This window comes from Rutilus rutilus (assembly GCF_951802725.1).
Source record: "Rutilus rutilus genome assembly, chromosome: 8".
Classification (NCBI taxonomy): Eukaryota; Metazoa; Chordata; class Actinopteri; order Cypriniformes; family Leuciscidae; genus Rutilus; species Rutilus rutilus.
The window spans coordinates 41,143,752-41,168,022 of record NC_140222.1 but is presented as its reverse complement, the minus strand read 5'-3'; the positions used below and the strand labels follow the sequence as shown (position 1 = coordinate 41,168,022).

The 24,271-nt window shown below is 35.0% G+C and overlaps 1 protein-coding gene across 2 annotated transcripts in view; it reads right to left on the bottom strand.

Moving 5' to 3' along the window:
• LOC311294682 (arf-GAP with coiled-coil, ANK repeat and PH domain-containing protein 2) overlaps positions 1 to 24,271 on the bottom strand; it is a 46,295-nt gene that overhangs the window by 20,610 nt on the left and 1,414 nt on the right. For both annotated transcript variants that reach the window (XM_084415683.1, XM_084415682.1), the window contains exons 2-8: positions 17,733 to 17,790; positions 12,997 to 13,116; positions 9,506 to 9,559; positions 8,263 to 8,321; positions 7,444 to 7,627; positions 3,153 to 3,197; positions 2,974 to 3,069 (exon numbers count right to left, since the gene is read on the bottom strand). In XM_084415683.1, the coding sequence (XP_084271809.1) occupies positions 2,974 to 3,069; positions 3,153 to 3,197; positions 7,444 to 7,627; positions 8,263 to 8,321; positions 9,506 to 9,559; positions 12,997 to 13,116; positions 17,733 to 17,790 (616 nt within the window). The remainder of the gene's footprint in view (positions 1 to 2,973; positions 3,070 to 3,152; positions 3,198 to 7,443; positions 7,628 to 8,262; positions 8,322 to 9,505; positions 9,560 to 12,996; positions 13,117 to 17,732; positions 17,791 to 24,271) is intronic.

The following is a 24,271-nucleotide window of genomic DNA, read 5'->3' as shown; positions in this document are numbered from 1 at the left end:
TATATATATATATATATATATATATATGAGCGCCGGAATTCTCACTGGTTGGTAGGTGATCAAATACTTATGTCATGCAATAAAATGCAAATTAATTACTTAAAAATCATACAATGTGATTTTCTGGATTTTTGTTTTAGATTCCGTCCCTCACAATTGAAGAGTACCTATGATAAAAATTACAGACTTCTACATGCTTTGTAAGTGGGAAAACCTGCAAAATCGGCAGTGTATCAAATACTTGTTCTCCCCACTGTATATATATTTATTTATTCGGTTCTCAACCAGAGGGCCTCATGATTTATAATGGTTTAAAACAACTAAAAACCAAATTTTTCTTATTTTAATTAATTCCCTCAACAACTGTTCGTTTCTATTGAATAACCAGAGTTCTTGGAAAACTTGGATATGCAGTATGAGGACGTCTAACTTTAAAAGTGTGGTTTCTAGACATGTAAACTCCAAAGACATATTTATAATTAATGTACATTTTTATAATTATGTTAAGCTCTAAAATATTCGTTACCCAGTAGATCACGAATGACTGGAAAAGACTTCAGTGATTAAAAAGAGTAGGAAGCATGAAGAATTATAATTATTTGTCTTGCTTATTTTAATCAATTTTATAATTCTTCTCTTGGTTGTCTGAGGGTGAAGGATCTGATGAAGAGGTTACTTGCTACAATTTGTACATGCTAAAACTGGCTGTCAACATTTAGGAACTAGCAAAGTTAAGGGTTCAAATAACTAACCGTAAGCGTAACTGCTTTAGAAAGCATCACTAATTTGTCTTTTCTATAGGGGAAGTTTTTCTATAGGGGAAGTTGATGAAAGGAAGTGAACTATAATGGGATCTTAGCACTCTTTATCTGCTCAGATCCAGCAAGCGATCATCCGTCACCCCGTATCACGCATGGATCCACGTCACGCGCTGTGTATTCTGCTCGAGCGCTTTGTTTTGATCCGCCAGGAAAGAGGCGGGCAGCACCGCTGATAATATCAGATGGGAAATGTTTTTCCCCGTTTGCAGTCATAGAGTTTCCACTCTCGATAGGTGTTTGACAAAGACTGACCACCTGACAAATCCTGTGAGCATGAATCAGCCATGAGCTGCACTGAAACAACGTGACTCAAAGTTATACTACGATAATGCTATTTTTTCAGTGTGAAAATGCATATTGTAAATGTACATAATAACTCCAGATCTTCATATTTCAGTACAGCATCAACAAATCATAAAAATACTCACCGACACTTACAAAACACAACATTTTGTCATGTTTATATGTGGTTTACTGTTTGTTTTCAATATTTTGGGTCACTATATAATTCCCATATTTCCATTTGTGTCATTTCATAGAATGTGAAAAATAACTAAAAATGAGCAGATGTGTCTAAACTGAAATGTAAATATCCAGACACACAAACCTGCGAGCAGCTCCTCCAGACCTCTCGACAGAAGCGCTCCACGCTCTCGAGCTTCATGATGTCCGACACTAATCCTGATAACCTTGTGCTGTGTAATTCATGTTCATACTGATCTAAACGGCCTCATAGAGACTCAATTTAACTCCCAGACAGGGAAAACCCTTTAAATCACCCAGTTTAAGTTCCTGTTTCCAGTGCGAGTCCTGTGTAACAACAGCCAATCACACATCTCCAGAAGCCAATCTCATTACTGCCCACAGGAAACAAGGATTCACGCGCTCCTCATCTCACCGGGGTGAAAATGAAAACAGTGGTTTGATGCAGAAATCGAGCTTCCGCTTTTATGTAGAGACACATGATATGACTGTTGACACATGCTAAAAATAGATAGATAGTATGTAGTATGTATGTATAGGTATGTATGGATGTATTGGTATGTATGGATAGGTATGTCTGGATAGTATGTATAGGCATGTTTGTATGGATAGTATGTATGTATAGTATGTATAGGTATGTCTGGATACTATGTATAGGTATGTATGGATAGTATATATAGGCATGTGGGTATGGATAGTATGTATATAGGTATGTATGTCTGGATAGTATGTATAGTATGTATAGGCATACATACTATCCAGACATAACTATACATACATACTATCCAAACACACATGCCTATACATAGTATCCAGACATACATACCTATATACTATCCATACATACCTATACATACTATCCAGACATACATACCTATATACATACTATCCAGACATAACTATACATACTATGTATGTATAGTATGTATAGTTATGTCTGGATAGTATGTATAGGTATGTATGGATACTATGTATAGGCATGTGTGTATGTATAGTATGTATATAGGTATGTATGGATAGTATATATAGGCATGTGTGTATGTATAGTATGTATAGGTATGTATGGATAGTATATATAGGTATGTATGGATAGTATATATAGGTATGTATGGATAGGTATGTATGTCTGGATAGTATGTATGTATAGTATGTATAGTTATGTCTGGATAGTATGTATATAGGTATGTATGTCTGGATAGTATGTATAGGTATGTATGGATAGTATATATAGGCATGTGTGTATGGATAGTATGTATGGATAGTATGGATAGTATGTATATATATATATATATATATATATATATATATATATAGGTATGTATGTCTGGATACTATGTATAGGCATGTGTGTTTGGATAGTATGTATGTATAGTATGTATAGGTATGTATGGATAGGTATGTATGTCTGGATAGTATGTATAGGTATGTATGTTTAGGTACGTCTGGATAGTATGTATATGTATGTATGTATGTATATGTATATGTATATGTATGTATGTTTAGTATGGATAATATGTATGGATAGTATGTATGGATATTATGGATAGTATGGATGGATAGTATGGATAGTATGTATATGTATGTATGTTTAGTATGGACAGTATGTATGGACAGTATGTATGGATAGTACAGACAGACAGACAGACCGATAGACAGATGTATGATGTACCTGTCCAGTCAGGTGTTTCATGAGGGGTTGTAGTTCACTGAACAGATCATAGCCCTGATGGAAGAAGGTCAGGTGGGCGTACATGAACGACAGCATCTGTGCAACACACAAGAGTTTCAGCAACAACAACTCACACACACGATCATCTGAAGGACACATCACGAGTGGGAACACTTTACCGATTTGAGGATTTCTGATCGCCTCTTCGACTGGAGCACATTAATCTGAAATACAGAAATAAAGGTTATACTTTATTTTACGGTGCCATAGTTACATTGCACTTACTCAAACAAGTACTTAGTAATATCAATTAACTACATATACTTACTATAGAGTTACGGTCAGGGTTTGGTTTAAGATTAGCTACTTGTAATTATGCATAATTTACTGTTAATACTATAGTAAGTACCTGTGGGAACGTGTAACTACGTCACATTAAAATAAAGTGTTACCTAAAAACTCCCTACTTAATAAATAGGTAGTTTTTATTGGCATCATTAAGATTTCAAAGCAAAAGTAAAACAATAAAGACATGAGGTCAACAAAAGAATCTGGGATTTCCCACAGAAGGGAAGTGGAAATATCATCAACAAAATTACAGACTAAGATGTTTTTGATTTTGTCTTTTATAATTTTTCCATATATATACAGTGCTATGCATAAGTTTAGACACCCATGCTAAAGTTGACTACAAAGAGGAATAAAAAATCATCTTTTGGAAATTGAACTTAATGCCTTAATTAAAAAAATTAGGAAAAATCCAACCTTTAAGGACACCAATTTTCTTTGTGAATGAATAATGTATCGTAAATAAATAAATGTTCTTCCTTAAAATACATGGTGCATAAGTTTGGACACCCCTATGTTAAATTCCCATAGAGGCAGGCAGATTTTTATTTAATTATAAGTATTTTTTATTTATTTTTTGTTTAGGATACTATGCATCCTGATAAAGTTCCCTTGGCCTTTGGAATTAAAATAGCTCCACATCATCACACAGCCTTCACCATACCTAGAGATTGGCATGGTTTTATTTCAGTTAGCCTAAAAGCTAGTTTGATTTGCATTGAGAGATGATCTTATGGAAAGTATCCCATGCCAATCTCTAGGTATGGTGAATGCTGTGTGATGATGTGGGGCTATTTTAATTCCAAAGGCCAAGGGAACTTTATAAGGATGCATAGTATCCTAAACAAAAAATACTTAAAAATAAAAATCTGCCTGCCTCTATGGGAATTTAACATAGGGGTGTACTCACTTATGCACCCTGTATTTTAAGGAAGAACATTTATTTATTTACGATGCATTATTCATTCACAAAGAAAATTGGTGTCCTTAAAGGTTGGATTTTTCCTAATTTTTTAAATTAAGGCATTAAGTTCAATTTCCAAAAGATGATTTTTTATTCCTCTTTTTAGTCAACTTTAGCATGGGTGTCTAAACTTATGCATTGCACTGTATATATATATATAAAAAGAAACAAATTGGTAATGTAACGTGTCACTTTACATGTTTTACTCTGAAATATTTATTGACTACAATATATGCAATTTCGGTCACGGCAAAAATAATAAATATTACATGACAAACAATAACAAAAGCTGTAAAAGTGAACACCGGCAACAACTACAGCTTCAATAATGACACATTACTATCAAACGTAAGACATCTGCTTCCTGAAGTCCTAAACTGCACATCCTTCATTCTTCCGTTCTCTCTGTGTGCCACCAGGTGGCGCTCTTCCCTTCACGCCACATCACACTGAGAACGAGCCCATTAAAAGCCCTCGCTGACGACTGACTCACTGGAGGGCTTTACTGCAGTTTCCAGGCGGATGCACATCGTTCTCGGAGAAAGGTCAACCTACGGGGTAATTGAGTTACGGTCACTCGAGTGACCCTGTGAAGGGGACTCGTTTAACCTGAGCTTGTGCGGTCACGGCAGAACACAGGAAGTGCAATCAGAGAACAGCTGTACTGTGTGACATTAGCCAAAGTTTCCTTCTCTTTCAAGCACTGCCTCACTGCATAACCTCATTTCATATCGCAAACCCATACACACTATTATCTCCAGTAAATCTGTATGCTTAATATGATATATGTATGTATTTGTTTTGTGACTATGATGTAATGGCACAAGAATTTGTACAAAGGTGGAGGGAATTAGAGGAGTTTACACAGGGGCAGCAAAGATTCAAGACTACAAAAAACCTTTAGTAAACGGCTAGTAAAACATGAGCAGAAAATATGGTATATGATTATGTATAAAGTCTTATTGTCCACCAGACAGAACTCATGAGTCTGGAAAGCAGCTGGTACAAAACAACACACAAAACAGGTTACACTTTATTTGTATGGTCCCTTTCTGTTGACTTTAATTAACTTTGTAACTACATGTCAGCTTATTTTAGACCTAACCGTACCAGTCTACTAATACCCTAATGAGAGATGGTGGACATGTAGGAGCAACGTCACTTATAGTCAACAGAATGTGTTAAAGGGACTGTCAAAATAAAGTGAAATCAAAAAACAAAACAAAGCAACACACAAAACAAAAAAACACAAAATAAAACAAAACACACAAAACAAAACACAAACCACAAAACTAAAAACAAAACACAAAAACATAAAAACAAAACACACAAAATAAAACAAAACACACACCACAAAACAAAACACAAAACACACAAAACTAAAAACAAAACTAAAAACAAAACACACAAAACAAAAAACAACACAAAACTAAAAACAAAACACACAAAACTAAAAACAAAACACACAAAACTAAAAACAAAACTAAAAACAAAACACACAAAACAAAAAACAACACAAAACTAAAAACAAAACACACAAAACTAAAAACAAAACACACAAAACTAAAAACAAAACACACAAAACTAAAAACAAAACACACAAAACAAAAAACAACACAAAACTAAAAACAAAACACACAAAACTAAAAACAAAACACACAAAACTAAAAACAAAACACACAAAATAAAACACACAAAATAAAACAAAACACAAAACTAAAAACAAAACACAAAATAAAACACACAAAACTAAAAACAAAAAACACACAAAATAAAACAAAACTAAAAACAAAAAAATTAAGTAAATAAATTAAATAAAATTGTAAAAAGTGTAGCTTAAAAAATGAAGTCTGACAAAAAATAATAATAATAATAAAAAAAAAAAAAAAAAAAATAATAACATAAAAAAAATATATTTAAAAAATTTAAGTCTGACATTTTCACAATTCACAATTTTTTCCCTCCAAGTTCTCATTTTGAATTTTGTCAAAGTCTGTTTTGCTTTGAAAAGTGGTAGACACTAAACATAAACAAAGCAACACATTTTTACCTATAAACAAAAACAAAACAAAACAAAACACAAAAACATAAAAACAAAACACACAAAATAAAACAAAACACACACCACAAAACAAAACACAAAACACACAAAACTAAAAACAAAACTAAAAACAAAACACACAAAACAAAAAACAACACAAAACTAAAAACAAAACACACAAAACTAAAAACAAAACACACAAAACTAAAAACAAAACTAAAAACAAAACACACAAAACAAAAAACAACACAAAACTAAAAACAAAACACACAAAACTAAAAACAAAACACACAAAACTAAAAACAAAACACACAAAACTAAAAACAAAACACACAAAACAAAAAACAACACAAAACTAAAAACAAAACACACAAAACTAAAAACAAAACACACAAAAATAAAAACAAAACACACAAAATAAAACACACAAAATAAAACAAAACACAAAACTAAAAACAAAACACAAAATAAAACACACAAAACTAAAAACAAAAAACACACAAAATAAAACAAAACTAAAAACAAAAAAATTAAGTAAATAAATTAAATAAAATTGTAAAAAGTGTAGCTTAAAAAATGAAGTCTGACAAAAAATAATAATAATAATAAAAAAAAAAAAAAAAAAATAATAACATAAAAAAAATATATTTAAAAAATTTAAGTCTGACATTTTCACAATTCACAATTTTTTCCCTCCAAGTTCTCATTTTGAATTTTGTCAAAGTCTGTTTTGCTTTGAAAAGTGGTAGACACTAAACATAAACAAAGCAACACATTTTTACCTATAAACAAAAACAAAACAAAACAAAAACTAAATTAAAATTAAAATTTAATTTAATTAAAAAAAGTTTAGCTTAAAATAGTCTGATAAAACAAAGCAAAAAAGCAGACCTAAAAACTAATAAATAAATAACGATTTTTTTGTAAACTTTTTTATTTGTTTTACGTAAAAAATACGTTACCTGTTAAAAACAGTAGATAAATGATATACAGTACTATATTGCACTGTAACACATGTAATGCATCAGCATAAAGGCAGAACAACACTACGACGACCACAGAACACAGATGTCTCTCATTAATGTGATGTGTGTGTGTGTGTGTGTGTGTTAGTCACCTGCAGCACGTAGTCCAGGACGATGTGTCGGAAGCACTTGCGCGTGGCGTTGAGGATGTTGGTGGCCTCCTCCACCTCGTGCTGCTTGTTCCGGGGCGCCTGGGCATTTTTGGACAGCGCTGCGTCTTTCTCCTCGCTCACTTTGTCAAACTGCTTCTTAGCCTCTTTAAACTTCCGAAGGTCCCTGCGCACAGCAATACCAGTCCTTAAATGTGCACTCGGCGATCGCTGACACTGTGCCAGCACAAACTATAAACCGAGACGAGAGGAACGGCTCTGTGTTTGGACTCGGCTTGGCAGATGTAGAAGTTTAGAGTCTGCGCTCGCAAAGTGGACGACCAGCATCGCTCTATAGAGTTCTGTTGTGGAAATCACTCTGATATGATGATTTGATGATCAAGAAACATATATTATTATTATTATAATCAATGTTGAAAACGGTTGTGCTGCTTCATACTTTTGTGGAAACAGAATTTTTTTTAAAAGGATTATTTGATAAATACAAAGTTTAAAATCTTTTTTTGTAACGATGTAAAAGTCTTTTGATCAGTTTATTCCTTGTTAAATAAAAGTACTAATTTCATAAATAACTTTTTACATTGTCTCTGGCCTGAAACTTCATAAAACCGTCCATGTGACATTTATTTTTCCAAATAAATTAGCGATAAACCGACATGTTGGCCAATGGTGATGCATGCAAAAACCCACATTAGTCATATTAGCTAATATAAAACTTCAAATATTAATAACTAAAGTAATGATTAAGAGATCAGAATCATGTAAATTGGTACAGCAACGGGTTATCTTTGTGATACTCACTCTCGCACAAACGCCAGGAGTTGAGATTTGATTGATCGCTGTGCTTGGTCAAATAAAATCTGCAAAAAATACACAATGAAATAATAAATTCACCATAAAAAATGTATTAAAAAACATTATTTTCATAACAAATCACCTTATTTTCTTTCCAAGTTCTCATTACTGTAATGCAGCAAATACAACTTACGGTACTTTTGAGGTTTTTTTTGTGTGCAATTCTCATATACTGGTTTACAAAGCAAAATACTGTTAATTTATTTATTATCTACTGCATTATATATTATATATATTATATTATTATATATTATAATACTGCAATGCTTTATAATTTAAATATACCATATATTTTGGCATTAAATTATGAAATAATGTTAAAACAAAGTATTAAAATAATTATTAATCATGTGTTTGTTGTTTTTGCACAATAACACATTCAGTTAATTACAAAGAAAACCAAATATGTTTTTTTTCGTAGCACGTTAATAATCAAAGCAACTGCTATCGTCACATCAATATTTAATATATGAACTACAAGCCCATTTCCCAAAAAAATTGCTCTAAAAATAAAGTCACATATGTTAGTACATAATGTAGGAAAAGCACCATGAGAAACACATTCAAAGTATCACATATTTTTTCATAAAGTCATAAACTGTGTGTGTTTAGACATTCGAAGCCAGTGCTAAAGTGTGTGATGGATGCATTTGTGAAAGATCATGTGCTTAGTTCAAACCCATGAGGACTTTAACCACAAGTCAGCTGACCTCACCACAGACTGACTCACTGAGTCCCAGTTTAAAACACACCAGCACCGTCCAGCCATGAAGATCACAGAACGATCCTTTATATTATAGGAATAAAAAAAAGCACAAAACACACCCGGCGCACAAGAACACGAACACGAAACGCTATAGCTCGATTTGTCGTTTCGACATGTCCAGTAGCAGGATATGAAGTGTGGCCACAAGGGGCGCTATTGCAGGCGTTAGCATAAATCGCTTTCTTCTACGCTCAGTTTTAGGTGAAAATAATGAAGAATCAGTTTGAAGATTAAAGTTATCTTAAGCTCATACTTGACAAGTTCAACAGTGAAACAGTGATGGGGTCATTTCTCCTGATGTCAGAATCCTCATCTCAGCACATTCAAGCTTCGCATTTCGAAAATGATGGGGGGGGGGGAGAAAAGAAGAAGTGATGAACAATAATGCAATAGCGCAGAGGCTTTTGGCCCAGATTCTCTTACCGTGTGGTAGTTGATCATCTCTTGAAGATTCTCTGCAAACGTGGTGAGGCTGGACTGCGGAGAAATTAGAGAAACACTCGGGTTATTCATCACAGATGCACAAACGCCACGCAGTGCAAGTCACACAAAACACTGAACAAAATGTTTACCTCAAAACAAAATTAAGTAAAAAAAAAAAAAAAAGTTTAGCTTAAAGGCCATGTTGCAGGTTAACCACCACTGTTGATCACATTAATCACTCAAGATATGTATACCATTTTTAAAATGTCTCAAAAATGGTCTTAAAGACCAGTTTTTTTACGTTTTTTGGTATGAACGGTTTTTTTTACGCAATTCGGTGATGACGTCACGTTGGGGAGAAGCGGAGGAAAGGTAGCCTCAGCCAATACAGTTTGTATTAGAACTATGGCGACTGACTGGGAAAAATGAGTGAAAAATCAACGTTTTCTTTATATCTAGTGGCAGTGATCATGACATTAGTTCAGATAAGTACCGGTAAACTTTGTCTTCATCTAGAAATAGAAGGCATCATGCTAGCTATGGGCTAATTTGCCAGTCCCACCTGTTATCCACCCCCTCCAGATAATCCCTAATGAAGTCTTTTCCCCAATGTGGTAAACACATTAATGATTAGTTATCCCACGTTTTGATGGTAGCCTACTAGCTCCAGTAACAGCATCATTGCCAAGTGTTTCTAAGCGTTTACCTCTTCCTCAGGCACGGCGCCAGGATTCCAGTTTTGGATGGGCCAGACCAATTGTGGGTGGGCCTTAAATTAAAAACGTTAAATACAAAAAATAAAAAAAACGTTATCCAATCACTGCTTGGATATATATACTGCAAAAATATTGACTAATATAGCCTACTGTTATATTATCTGTGCGTATACATAATATAGATTTTAATAGCTTGATGCTCTTTAAATATTTTGTTGCATTGTTAAAAGTTTCGGTGCATAGGACAGACCTATCCGTGATCGCTCTCCGTGGTTCTGACCAAAGAAGAGCGCTTTGGAATCTCCATTACGCATCATACGCATCATACTGGGCTGCATTTTCCGATAACATTGTCTCATAGCGCGCTACGAAGACTATTAAGGTATAACTTAACTAAAGGTATACTACCACTAAAGGTATATCATTGCTAGGCGTCTTCAGGGCTATCATCCACTCGCGAGGCAGAGGCGCTGGCGCCCTCCTACAGCGCTGTTTTTGGTAAAAAATGATTTTGACGACTTCATTAAGTTTTGTTTTATAGAAAACTCTTTTTAAAAGATTTTCGTTTTGTATAAATTGTATCTTAATTTTGATAAATGTTTTATCAATCAATTTTCCGTATTTAATAAATAAGAAGCATATACAAGCATATACAGCAGACAATGTAATAAGGCGCCGGCACGATCACTTGCATTGCACGTGAACTGGAGGGCGCCGAAACTCAGCCTGTGCCTCACAGATTTGAGAAATATGGGTTATCTATTACAGAAAGCTTGAAATGTCTACTTTTAAACGAAAATATTCAAACCAAAATAAATAGGCTACTCTCTGATTATGTAGCCTAATCCATATGAAATGTGCATTTCTCTCTGGCGTTCATGGAGAGTCCACATTGTCAACTTCGTCTTTGCAGCGACACAGAAAACACCAGTTTATTACTAAACAATTAAATGTCTCCTTGCTAATTTAGACACATTCATAATTACTTTAACCGGTTCTTTGTGGCAAGCTTTATGCGTGCGGTCATAACGCTTATTATCCTGTAGGATAGCCTAAGTAATTAAATTAATATAAAGGGGCGATTTGTCCACGAATGGCTTAAATTAACAACTACTAGTCGACTAGAAAAAAAAAAAAAAAATTTGTCGGAGGCAGCCCTTATTCCACATATTTTCGAACCAGCAGGCCATTCTGGGTTGAGCGAGCGATGCTACGGAATGAGTGAGCGGAGCGGAATATTCAGAAATGCGCTCTCCGCTCACGAGCTCTGATCGGAACAAACCCGAACCCCACTGTCTGCTGAACTTGCGCAGAAACATCAAAATAGACATAGCCAGCTTTTTTAAATTGTTTTTAAAACTAAACATTTAGACTATTTTAGTACAAATTATGAGCTTATTGACGATTTTTTATAATTCTTGACAAAATTTGAATAGGCTATATTACGTTTTTTTTTTTTTTTTTTTGGGTGGGCCTGTTGAAAAGTGGGTGGGCCCAGGCCCGTCAGGCCCACCCATGACGCCGTGCCTGCTCTTCCTCCGGTGAAAATGTTGCAAACGCAGCCGCCGCGTGTCTGTCGCTGTTTGGCAGGTGCTTGTGTGGGCGCCGGCGGTGCCGTCCCATGGAAACTGCGTTGGAAAGCTTGTGCTGTAAGTGAGTGCGTTTTGGTCGCTGGTCGAGGAGCTCACCCCGCGACCAGATGTGACGTGCCTCACTCAGCATCCAGGATTTGCATGCTGCCTGAATCCGTTTGTGCTGAAGATAGCATAAACCCATTTCACGCAGGATCATGGTCCCCTTCAAGCCGGCACGCACGAGTATGTTTATTGTTTGTTTACCATTCTTTTTACACGAAGTCTTATGAACCAGCTTAGACAGTTATAGGTGACTAGAGATGAGTTGTATAATCTGCGCTATCTGAATACTCTCGTCTACTACTCGTCTCTCTAGTCACTCTCAACGCTCTCAAGGCGGGCTTTGGAATATTCTCTCCCCAACGTGACGTAATGGAATGCATTGTGGCGGAAAGGAGAATCGTTGCAAACCGCTGTAAGATAGCATACTTTTTCGTATTATATTGCGTTTTGTGATACCCAACAACATAAAATACAATGGATAACAGTTTAAATGTTTATTACCAACAAGTAAACTGCACAAATTCGATGAAAAAAAAAACCTGCAACATGGCCTTTAAAAATGAAGTCATAATACCATCATATTCGCCATATTTTCCCTAGAAGTTCTCGATTTGACTTTTTGTATTTCATGTTTAACATTTAAAAACTGTTAAAAAGTATAAAAGCAGTACAACAAATACTATAATGATGTATGAATGCTTTATAATTTTAACATATCTGTATTCTGGAGGTTTGTTGACTTTTAATGGTGGAATTGTAGAGGTATTAAAACACACACACACACACACACACACACACACACACACACACACACACACACACACTGGTATTTACCTGCGCCAGATGCATATACAAGGAAATACACTGGTATGTTTTTATCGTACAATGGATCGTTCACAATGGACATTTCAAAGAAGCAGGAAAGTAGATATGCAGAGAGTAGGAACGCTGGCTTGAGGCCAAAGTGCACAACAAACTAAGAATGCTTTCACAATGATCCGTGACTAAAGCGCGGCCTTTGAACTGGCCGCATCACGCTGGACGGCCTACAGCAGGGCCGGTCAACTCTCGAGGCGTTTGCTCCCGGCTACGTGTGTCTCTGACTCTCAAAGCCACTGATTGGCCGTCACGCACTCACCTCAATGACAACATCTTTGGCGGACTGCTGTGCCAACTCCCGAATCCCGTTCACAAACTGCTTGTTGGCCGTGTTGTACGCCTTTCCAGCATCTATCATCCCGATGCAGAGCTTCACCAGCTACACACGGAGGAGAAACAAATATGTACATTGATATTTGAATATATATATATATAGTAAAAATGAATATAAAATATAAATACACATTTAAAGTACAATCAACTTGGATGTTTAAGTCGTTTCAACTTAATTTACATTACACTGACTTAAAAAGATGAGTTGAATCTTGTATAACTTATAAAAAAAAGTTTTAAACTGTTTAACTTATTTTGATGAGTTTTATCAAAATATTAAAATAACTACTAACAATCATTTGTTTAGTGGCTTCTAGTAACACCTGGCTGTCACCAGGTTTGTTAATGGATGATGTTGATGCAGATAGACGTTTAATTATTACACGTGTCGCACGCACAGACACATTAGAGTTGACTTTAAGAAAAGCTTCAGCATCAGCTCCTCCTTCAGAGCTCATATCCTTCCTCAGAGAGAGAGAGAGAGAGAGAGAGAGAGAGAGACAGAGAGAGGAAGTGAGCGGCCCAACGGCTCTGGGTGGGTCTGACATCTGACCCGACAATGAGCCGCTCGCTCCTGCTGTACAGCACTCGACGGGGACTACAGCTGGACTACAGGCTCTCAGCTGGAACTAGGATTTTAGGATTTAATAGGATTTAATGTTTCTGTTTCCCTCAGATCCAAACTAGCACTAGACTATGGAAGCTTGTTTCCGCCACAGAATAAAAAATAAAAGTTATTGCAACTTTTTTATTTCACAATTCTGACTTTTTATCTCAGAATTGCGTGATATAAAGTCGCAATTGCGAGAAATAAACTTGCAATTCTGACGTTTTTCCCTCAGAATTGTGAGTTTATATCTCGTAATTCCGACTTTATAACATACAATTCCGGGTTTATAACACACAATTCCGAGTTCCGAGTTTATAACACACAATTACGAGATTTTAACACACAATTCTGAGTTTATAACACACAATTCCGGGTTTTTAACACACAATTCCGAGTTCCGAGTTTATAACACACAATTACGACTTTATAACACACAATTCCGAGGTTCTAACACACAATTACGAGTTTATAACACACAATTCCGAGGTTCTAACACACAATTACGAGTTTATAACACACAATTCCGAGTTTATAACACACAATTACGAGTTTATAACACACAATTCCGAGTTTTTAACACACAATTCCGAGTTTATAACACACAATTCCGAGGTTCTAACACACAATTACGAGTTTATGACACACAATTCCGAGTTTATAACACACAATTCCGAGTTTATAACACACAATTCCGAGTTTTTAACACACAATTCCGAGTTTATAACACACAATTCCGAGTTTTTAACACACAATTCCGAGTTTATAACACACAATTACGACTTTATAACACACAATTACGACTTTATAACACACAATTCCGAGGTTCTAACACACAATTACGAGTTTATAACACACAATTCCGAGGTTCTAACACACAATTACGAGTTTATAACACACAATTCCGAGTTTATAACACACAATTCCGAGTTTCTAACACACAATTCCGAGTTTTTAACACACAATTCCGAGTTTATAACACACAATTCCGAGGTTCTAACACACAATTACGAGTTTATAACACACAATTCCGAGTTTCTAACACACAATTCCGAGTTTTTAACACACAATTCCGAGTTTATAACACACAATTACGACTTTATAACACACAATTACGACTTTATAACACACAATTACGACTTTATAACAGACAAGTACGACTTTATAACAGACAATTCCGAGTTTATAACACACAATTCCGAGTTTTTAAACACACAATTCCGAGTTTTTAACACACAATTCCGAGGTTTTAACACACAATTACAAGTTTATAACACACAATTACGAGTTTATAACACACAATTACGAGTTTATAACACACAATTACGACTTTATAACAGACAATTACGAGTTTATAACACACAATTACGACTTTATAACAGACAATTACGAGTTTATAACACACAATTACGACTTTATAACAGACAATTACGAGTTTTTAAACACACAATTCCTAGTTTAACACACAATTACGAGTTTATAACACACAATTACGACTTTATTCCGAGTTTATAACAGACAATTTCGAGTTTATAACACACAATTACGACTTTATAACACACAATTACGAGTTTATAACAGACAATTACGAGTTTATAACAGACAATTACGAGTTTATAACACACAATTACGAGTTTATAACACACAATTCCGAGTTTATAACACACAATTACGACTTTATAACACACAATTACGACTTTATAACACACAATTACAACTTTATAACAGACAATTACAACTTTATAACACACAATTACAACTTTATAACACACAATTACGAGTTTATAACAGACAATTACGAGTTTATAACAGACAATTACGAGTTTATAACACACAATTACGAGTTTATAACACAATTACGACTTTATAACAGACAATTACGAGTTTGACACACAATTACGAGTTTATAACACACAATTACGAGTTTATAACACACAATTACGAGTTTATAACAGACAATTACGAGTTTATAACACACAATTACGAGTTTATAACACACAATTACGAGTTTATAACACACAATTACGAGTTTATAACACACAATTACGAGTTTATAACACACAATTACGAGTTTATAACACACAATTACGAGTTTATAACACACAATTACGAGTTTATAACAGACAATTACGAGTTTATAACACACAATTACGAGTTTATAACACACAATTACGAGTTTATGACACACAATTACGAGTTTATAACACACAATTACGAGTTTATAACAGACAATTACGAGTTTATAACACACAATTACGAGTTTATAACACACAATTACGAGTTTATAACACACAATTACGACTTTATAACACACAATTACGACTTTATAACAGACAATTACGAGTTTTTAAACACACAATTCCTAGTTTAACACACAATTACGAGTTTATAACACACAATTACGACTTTATTCCGAGTTTATAACAGACAATTCCGAGTTTATAACACACAATTACGACTTTATAACAGACAATTACGAGTTTATAACAGACAATTACGAGTTTATAACACACAATTCCGAGTTTATAACACACAATTCCGAGTTTATAACACACAATTACGACTTTATAACACACAATTACGAGTTTATAACAGACAATTACAACTTTATAACAGACAATTACAACTTTATAACACACAATTACGAGTTTATAACACACAATTACGAGTTTATAACAGACAATTACGAGTTTATAACAGACAATTACGAGTTTATAACACACAATTACGAGTTTATAACAGACAATTACGAGTTTATAACACAATTACGAGTTTATAACAGACAATTACGAGTTTATAACAGACAATTACGAGTTTATAACACACAATTACGAGTTTATAACAGACAATTACGAGTTTATAACACACAATTACGAGTTTTTAACACACAATTACGACTTTATAACAGACAATTACGAGTTTATAACAGACAATTACGAGTTTATAACAGACAATTCCGAGTTTATAACACACAATTACGAGTTTATAACACACAATTACGACTTTATAACAGACAATTACGAGTTTATAACAGACAATTACGATTTTATAACACACAATTACGAGTTTATAACACACAATTACGAGTTTTTAACACACAATTACGACTTTATAACAGACAATTACGAGTTTATAACAGACAATTGGGAAATATTAAGTCAGAATTGCATGATATAAAGTAGGGCTGGGTATCGATTCAGATGTTCCAATTCGATTCTCGATTTGATTTCGATTATAAATTCGATTTCGATTCCCGATTCGACTCAATGAATATAGATTCGATACAAATCCTATATTTATAAAAAAAGGACACTGAACATAAGTTTACGAGTGGTTAATTAATAAAAAGAAATTAAGAGCCACAAACCTGTATGTTAAACTCTTTTTATTTTGGGTACACTTGGGTATATTAAAACCCAACTTTCAAATGCATACAATGAATAGGCAGGATTTTGATGCAAGATGAAAAAATGATGTTGAAAATTGATAAGTCAGAACAGTCGCATGCCTTGATCAATCAGGATCAGGTTATTTTATGTTTAAGATAAAACACACATAATCTCACAGCATTAGCTGCAACATGGAGACTGCAAGGCTATAAACAGTGCTAATACTGGCTTTTGGGTGATCGAGAAATAAATATGGAAAAAAATCGATTTGTGGCCTTTGAGAATCCATTTTGAATCAACCACATTTAAAAAAAACAATTTTTTTAAAAATCAATTTTTTTGCCCAATAAAGTCGCAATTGTAAAATATAAACTCACAATTCTGAGAAAAAAAAGTTGTAATTATCTTTTAAATTGTTTTATTCCGTGGCGGAAACAAGTTTGCACACTAGACTGATATCCGGACATCGGAACAGATGTTTTCACATCGTGCTGTTCATCAGCTTCACGTCAGTTTGAGTGCTGATGACAGTAAAGCAAAAGTGGAAAGTCTCACTCAGAATGTTACACTGCATGCATATAAAATTTGGAATAACTAAGTTCAGTAGGAAACGCAGGCCATGTTCTCTACACACTGGCATCAGCTGACCACCGCTCTGAGAAATACCTTGTCTAGTTTGGACTCCAGCTCACAGACGTCTCCCTCCACCTCCTCGATCGTCGCCCTGTTGAGGACACAACAAAACTTCAGTCACAGAAGAAATGACACACAGGCCAGGCTGAATTGTCTCCAAATTTTGCAATTTATTGTTTTCCTTTCCTGTTTATTAGTGTGCAGCTGCTTTAAATAGAAGCACATGACTAACACATGACTAACACTATAAGTGACCTTCAGGACCGAACTAAAAGCTACAATAGTAAAAGTAAAATATGATCCCTAGGCATATTAGCATGAAAACAGAATGGCCACCAGCAAAAGGAAACAGCCAGATTCTGTTGATTAGCCAATAAACGAATGCAATATGTACTTCAATGAACACACAGCTCTAGTTTGATCTAAAACAGCTTGTTCTGCTTCCTGTCTGCAACTGTGACTCTGCCTAGCTTTGTTCTCAATCTCTTTTCTTTGCGGTTTAAATCGCTGAATAACTTCAATATTATCATATATCTGATATTATCTATTCAATTAATCTGACATTGCTTGCTTTTTTTATTTAAACTGCTATAACTAGCACACAGTGTCGTTAGCATTATGCTAACCTGTTAGCTTGTCGTTTGTGTTTACCGTTGAGCTGGATGTATATTCCCCCATGATATCGGAAATGGTATCGAATATCAATATTTTTCAAGGTTTAGATCAAATTTAGATACAAGTTACACTACACTGAACTGACTTGAGCTGCTTTACAGCATAATTTGTGTAATATTTGATGAAGTTTACATAATTTGTTTTCCTTTGCTGTTTATTAGTGTGCAGCTGCTTATTGTATAAAGTTGGCTCGACATCATTTTGTCACGACCACAGCAGAACTGCGAGAAGACATGATCTGTGCGGTTTCACTCCTGTTTTTCTGTCCACATTTCCATGTGACCTCATTGCCGAGATGTTTCAGTCAATCTAAATTCCTGAATAAGCACGAGGAAGACATGCCTTAGAGAAAACCATCTCTGAAATGTAAATGTGTAGTCGAGGTCCAGGATGCTGATCGTCAGTAGAAGGATGAGACCGTCAACAATTTGCGTCCTTAATATGTATATTTTTAGAGAAATCATTTTACAAAATACCTCTCATAACTGATTGCCAAATAAGACTGGTTCCCAATAAGAGGAACAGAAGCACATGTTCATGAATGCGCAACCACAACCACTTTCAGATCATGATTGTCAAATCTCATTTTAAAAATGGCACTTCCAAGACTAGGTGTGACGTCAACGAAGAGTTACGCAAGAACCCATGGCGATCGTTTCTCATAATCTCTTTTTTGCTATAATGGTTGAATCCTGATAGCAATCAATAATAGAAGTGGTCTAAATATTAAAACATGCACATATATCATATGTGGAAGTCTCAGGAACAATAAACGTTCTTCCAATCATTGCATTCGGGCCGATATCCTTCCTGCCTGTCAACGTGTGTATTTTCAACATGTGTATCAGCGCGTTTCTTGAGGCTATGCAGAGTTGTAGACAGACGTCAGTCACTGAGCAGCACAAACAAAACAGACCCAGAACAACGTGTTTACGCCATGTGTAACTGTGATTATGAGACGGCAAGCCGTGGCGCTCTAGCCGGAGCTGTTCACGCCCTCAGACTCGGATTTATGCGTTTCAATGGCAACGCTATCAATGCCGAAATGAATCTGCAGCAGTCAGGTGGTGCGAGTAAGAGCTCTGCACGTTGTTTATGTTCATTGGTATTGTAATGTTATGTGCTTTGAGACATGAGGTAGTTTAACGCCGTCTCTCGTGTCGTGACGCTTTGCTGTGTGTGTTCATGTGTTTTGGAGGAGGCGTGGCTTTGGAGATGCTCTGAAGGGAGGGTGGGATCTGAGGCTTTCAAAGCTAACTCGCTATTGCTAGCCTCTATGAAATTGCCTTCCCTGCCTTTAAAATTTTATCCATTCCTTAACACTATATGATCATATAGTTTCAAATGCACGATATAACTGTAACATTTATCTTTATCGGACGATATTGAATATTTAATTGTGCATTTCTCCTATTTTCAAAGTTGAATTAAGGGAGCTTATGTGAATGATTTCTGAAGGATCATGTGCCCTTTTAGCATTTAAAATGATTTAATCTAGTTTTTAGCGTTTGATTTTCAATTGATTTAGATAAAACAAAAGAATTTAACTATCAGCCATAAGTCATAACATGAAAATTATGGGCTTATCAAAATAAGCCAATATTAGTGAATCCCTAATATTATTCAAAATACATTAACTATATATATTTAATTTAATTTATAATAAATGTATAACTACGTACTAGTTACACCATTATATTTTAGCAATGTTTTGTAACCTAAATGGACACAAATTAATTTTTCACCCTGATTGTGGAATATGACTGATCTTTTAGGTTATTTCACGATAATTGGGACATTTTTCCCAGTCAATTTGGCTTAAAATGTTTGGAAATGTTGGTAATTTAGGCAAACAATACATTATGTAAATTGGTTATAACTGGAAGCAGACATGATAGGACATAAAATCTTCCATTAAATGCGAACGTCACTAAGGTGGGGGTGTGTACAGTTTTATAAGTTGGAAAACTTAGAACAAAACCCACACAATATTTTACACACGAGGCCCCAGAACTTCACCTCTGTTCTTTATAACGCCACACACACGACCTAAACTAAACCCCTTAGACACCATGACTTGTGTATGCAATCTATTTTAAACAGTTGTCTTCCTGTAACTCTGCGTTATCTTGTAATGATAAAGAGCTCTAGGTTATAGTTCATCAGTAGAGTAACAATTCTGAAGCACATCTTCCTGACAGAACGTCTGCTCCTTGTTTTCGTCCTAGAGATTTTCCCAAAACAACTGTGGCTGGAGCAGCCTGTTGGGAAAGTGCTGACACGGGGGAAGTGGGCTGCTGCTAATGAAATCTAGGCCATTGCCTCATAGACTGAAACCTGGAGCCGATCCAGAGACTGTGTGAGTAATCAGAGGGGGAAGGTGCGGCAGAAACGGTCCCATTCAATCACACATCAAACATCTGGCTCTATCATGATTAACTACCTGCCCAGATGTTATCCCATCGCCCAGCAAATGCCACGACACCAACTAAACCGTCCAAAAAAAGTAATTTCTTAAAAATCTTACATGAGTCCCAAACTGAACTGAAGAAACTGATCCTGCTATACTTTAAAAAACATTTCCACGACAAGGGATACAAACAGAAATTAGAAGTGAAAAAATGGGAAGAAAACAATTGATTTCAATCATAATCTGATCCCTAATCCCCTTTTTATTGGTTTTGATTTGGATTATTTGGCTAGAAACCAATAATATGGGTGGTTTTAAGTATAAAATGGGAAGAAAACAATTGATTTCAATCATAATCTGATCCCTAATCCTCTTTTTATTGGTTTTGATTTGGATTATTTGGCTAGAAACCAATAATATGGGTGGTTTTAAGTTTAAAATGGGAAGAAAACAATTGATTTCAATCATAATCTGATCCCTAATTCCCTTTTTATTGGTTTTGATTTTGATTATTTGGCTAGAAACCAATAATATGGGTGGTTTTAAGTATAAAATGGGAAGAAAACAATTGATTTCAATCATAATCTGATCCCTAATCCCCTTTTTTATTGGTTTTGATTTGGATTATTTGGCTAGAAACCAATAATATGGGTGGTTTTAAGTATAAAATGGGAAGAAAACAATTTATTTCAATCATAATCTGATCCCTAATCCCCTTTTTTATTGGTTTTGATTTGGATTATTTGGCTAGAAACCAATAATATGGGTGGTTTTAAGTATAAAATGGGAAGAAAACAATTGATTTCAATCATAATCTGATCCCTAATCCCCTTTTTTATTGGTTTTGATTTTGATTATTTGGCTAGAAACCAATAACATGGGTGGTTTTAAGTATAAAATGGGAAGAAAACAATTGATTTCAATCATAATCTGATCCCTAATTCCCTTTTTATTGGTTTTGATTTGGATTATTTGGCTAGAAACCAATAATATGGGTGGTTTTAAGTATAAAATGGGAAGAAAACAATTGATTTCAATCATAATCTGATCCCTAATCCCCTTTTTATTGGTTTTGATTTGGATTATTTGGCTAGAAACCAATAATATGGGTGGGTTTAAGTATATAAGATATATATACTTTTTTTTTTAATTAGTAGATCTTGTGAGGCGAAGCATCACTATTACTTTTCTTCCTTCTGTACAAATTTTGCCACCTAAAAATCCTTCCACCCACGTTTTTTTAAAGAAAATTTACACGTCTAGTTCATAAATATCATTGTGTTTTAAGGGGAGTCACGATATTTTACAACTTGCCTTGTCATATAAAGGACAAATTATCTGATATATTGTGTTTTAATTGGTTTTGCCTCATAGTGAGAGTCAATAATAAGACAAATCTTTTCCTCAAACAACAAACTTTTATCATATTTGAAAATAAGTAGTTATCCATATTACAGTCTTCAATTACATCAGTTATAATGTCGTGAAATGAAATGTAAATCGTAAAACTCTGGCTAATGGTTTTCCTGCATTGCTTTGACGATTTAGCTTAGCGTTTTAACAAAACAATAAAAAAGTTACAGGATATCACAGAGCAAAACATCTCAGTGGCCCTAAAACAAGCTTCATTTATTTTGTGAAAAGTAAAGTTTCTTTGGATTTTTCCAGTTCGTGATGGGTATTCATGGGATTGTTTGGTGTCTGGATATCCTCATCAGTGATGTGCAACCACATTAATAAAAGAACCAACATCAAAGACCAAGAGCCAATGTAGAGGACTAAACAACCCAGCAGCAGGAAACCACATCAGACCTCTCAACATTCATCATAAAACGCACGGCTATTCCTAAAGAGTGGATGAGGGTGTGTTTATCCAGCTGGATTCAATGGAGGAATCAAGGCCACCTTCAGAGATGTTTAGAATGGAAACGCTGTCTTTCAACCAAGAGGCAATGAAGGATCTCAAGACGAGTCTTTAGTTGGCTCAACGCCAGTCTCTGGGGAAACATGGGAAAGCTCTAAAACTGGGAAACCATTAGAAATCCCTCACTGGGATGAACCTGTAAGAGTCGAGCGGCTGTAAGGCTGTATATATATCTCACGCTGTGACGCTCGGGCCGGCCCCTCTGTTGTGGAACTCTTCCTGCAATTGTTGGGAAACAATCTGGGATGAAACAGAGGGGGAGGGGAGTTCCCAATGAGGTAAACCTCGGATTGTTTTTAGAAAACCAATAGCGCCACGTAATGAGATTACATGGAGGGAGTTTTGTCGGCAAACCCTTGCCAACTCTTTACAGTAACTAAGATAAAGGAAGAAAATCTGCACCTTGTAAACTCTAAAAGGCACTGGTCATTCTCAACACTAACAACACTAGAGTGGCATCGACAAATAACACGTCCAAGACTCCAAAATAAAGAGGGAAATGTTGGTTATTTTTTTTAAAGAATTAAACACTGTGTTTTTTTTTTATTGATGTAGTGGCTTTATTATATATAATATAAGGCCACAATATCAATAAAGTTGTACCACATGACGTTTTACAACCTAAACCAACATTGTCTTTTCACAAAAAGGTCAAATTATGTAATATTGTAAGAGATTTATTGACCTTGACACACAGTCATGAAGGTCTATCCATGTCTTCTCTATTTTCATCATCTTTTAACAAGACGGCTTCAATGCTCATTAACCATTTTTCCCCAAATAAATAATAATACATGTTATTTATGATTAGGGGTTTTACCACCCTGCCATTTTAACTCCATTTTAACTAGTGTTTTAATGCAGTCCCAAGAGTTTTATGAATTCACTGTTTTATAGTTGCTTCAAGTCTAAAGAGTCCACCCACAAGTGTCTATATCTGCAGATTAGAGTATCATATAGTAGTTTGCCCGCATTATCCACCAAGTAAAATTGCAAATCTGCTTAGAAAACCAATAGCACACATTTGTTGCCTTTACAAACACCGCTAACTATAGTTGTGTTGCCTTGAGATGGCTAAAACAAACATCTGAGCCAATCCATGTGTCTTTAAATCTGTTCTTTAAGCAATCGAAGCCACATCTAGCCTAGCTTACAATTAAAGGTATGTATTTGCTTCACAAGTTCAGTGGTTTATCGCGCGGCGCTACACAAACGGCTCATTCGGTCTGAGATGAAAAGAGAAGTTGCAATGCTGAAGTGAAATGCATTTGCTAAAAACAAAACAACACCTCGCCTATAAATGTGCAAGTGTACTGTGAGAAATAATGACTCCCGCCCTGCAAGATAACCTTCGGATCACGGCTAGGAGAAGATATAGCTATATTATCACTATGTAAACCATGAAAATGATGCAGTCAGTGTTATGATAATTCATAACTTTAGGGGATTTTCTCCTGTATGATCACAATCTTTAACAGAGTGTCAATTTAAACAATCTTTAAACAACCGGCTAGTGGTTTTCCAAACCCTGAATCCAGCGTAAACTGTGGCAGAAATGCAGAC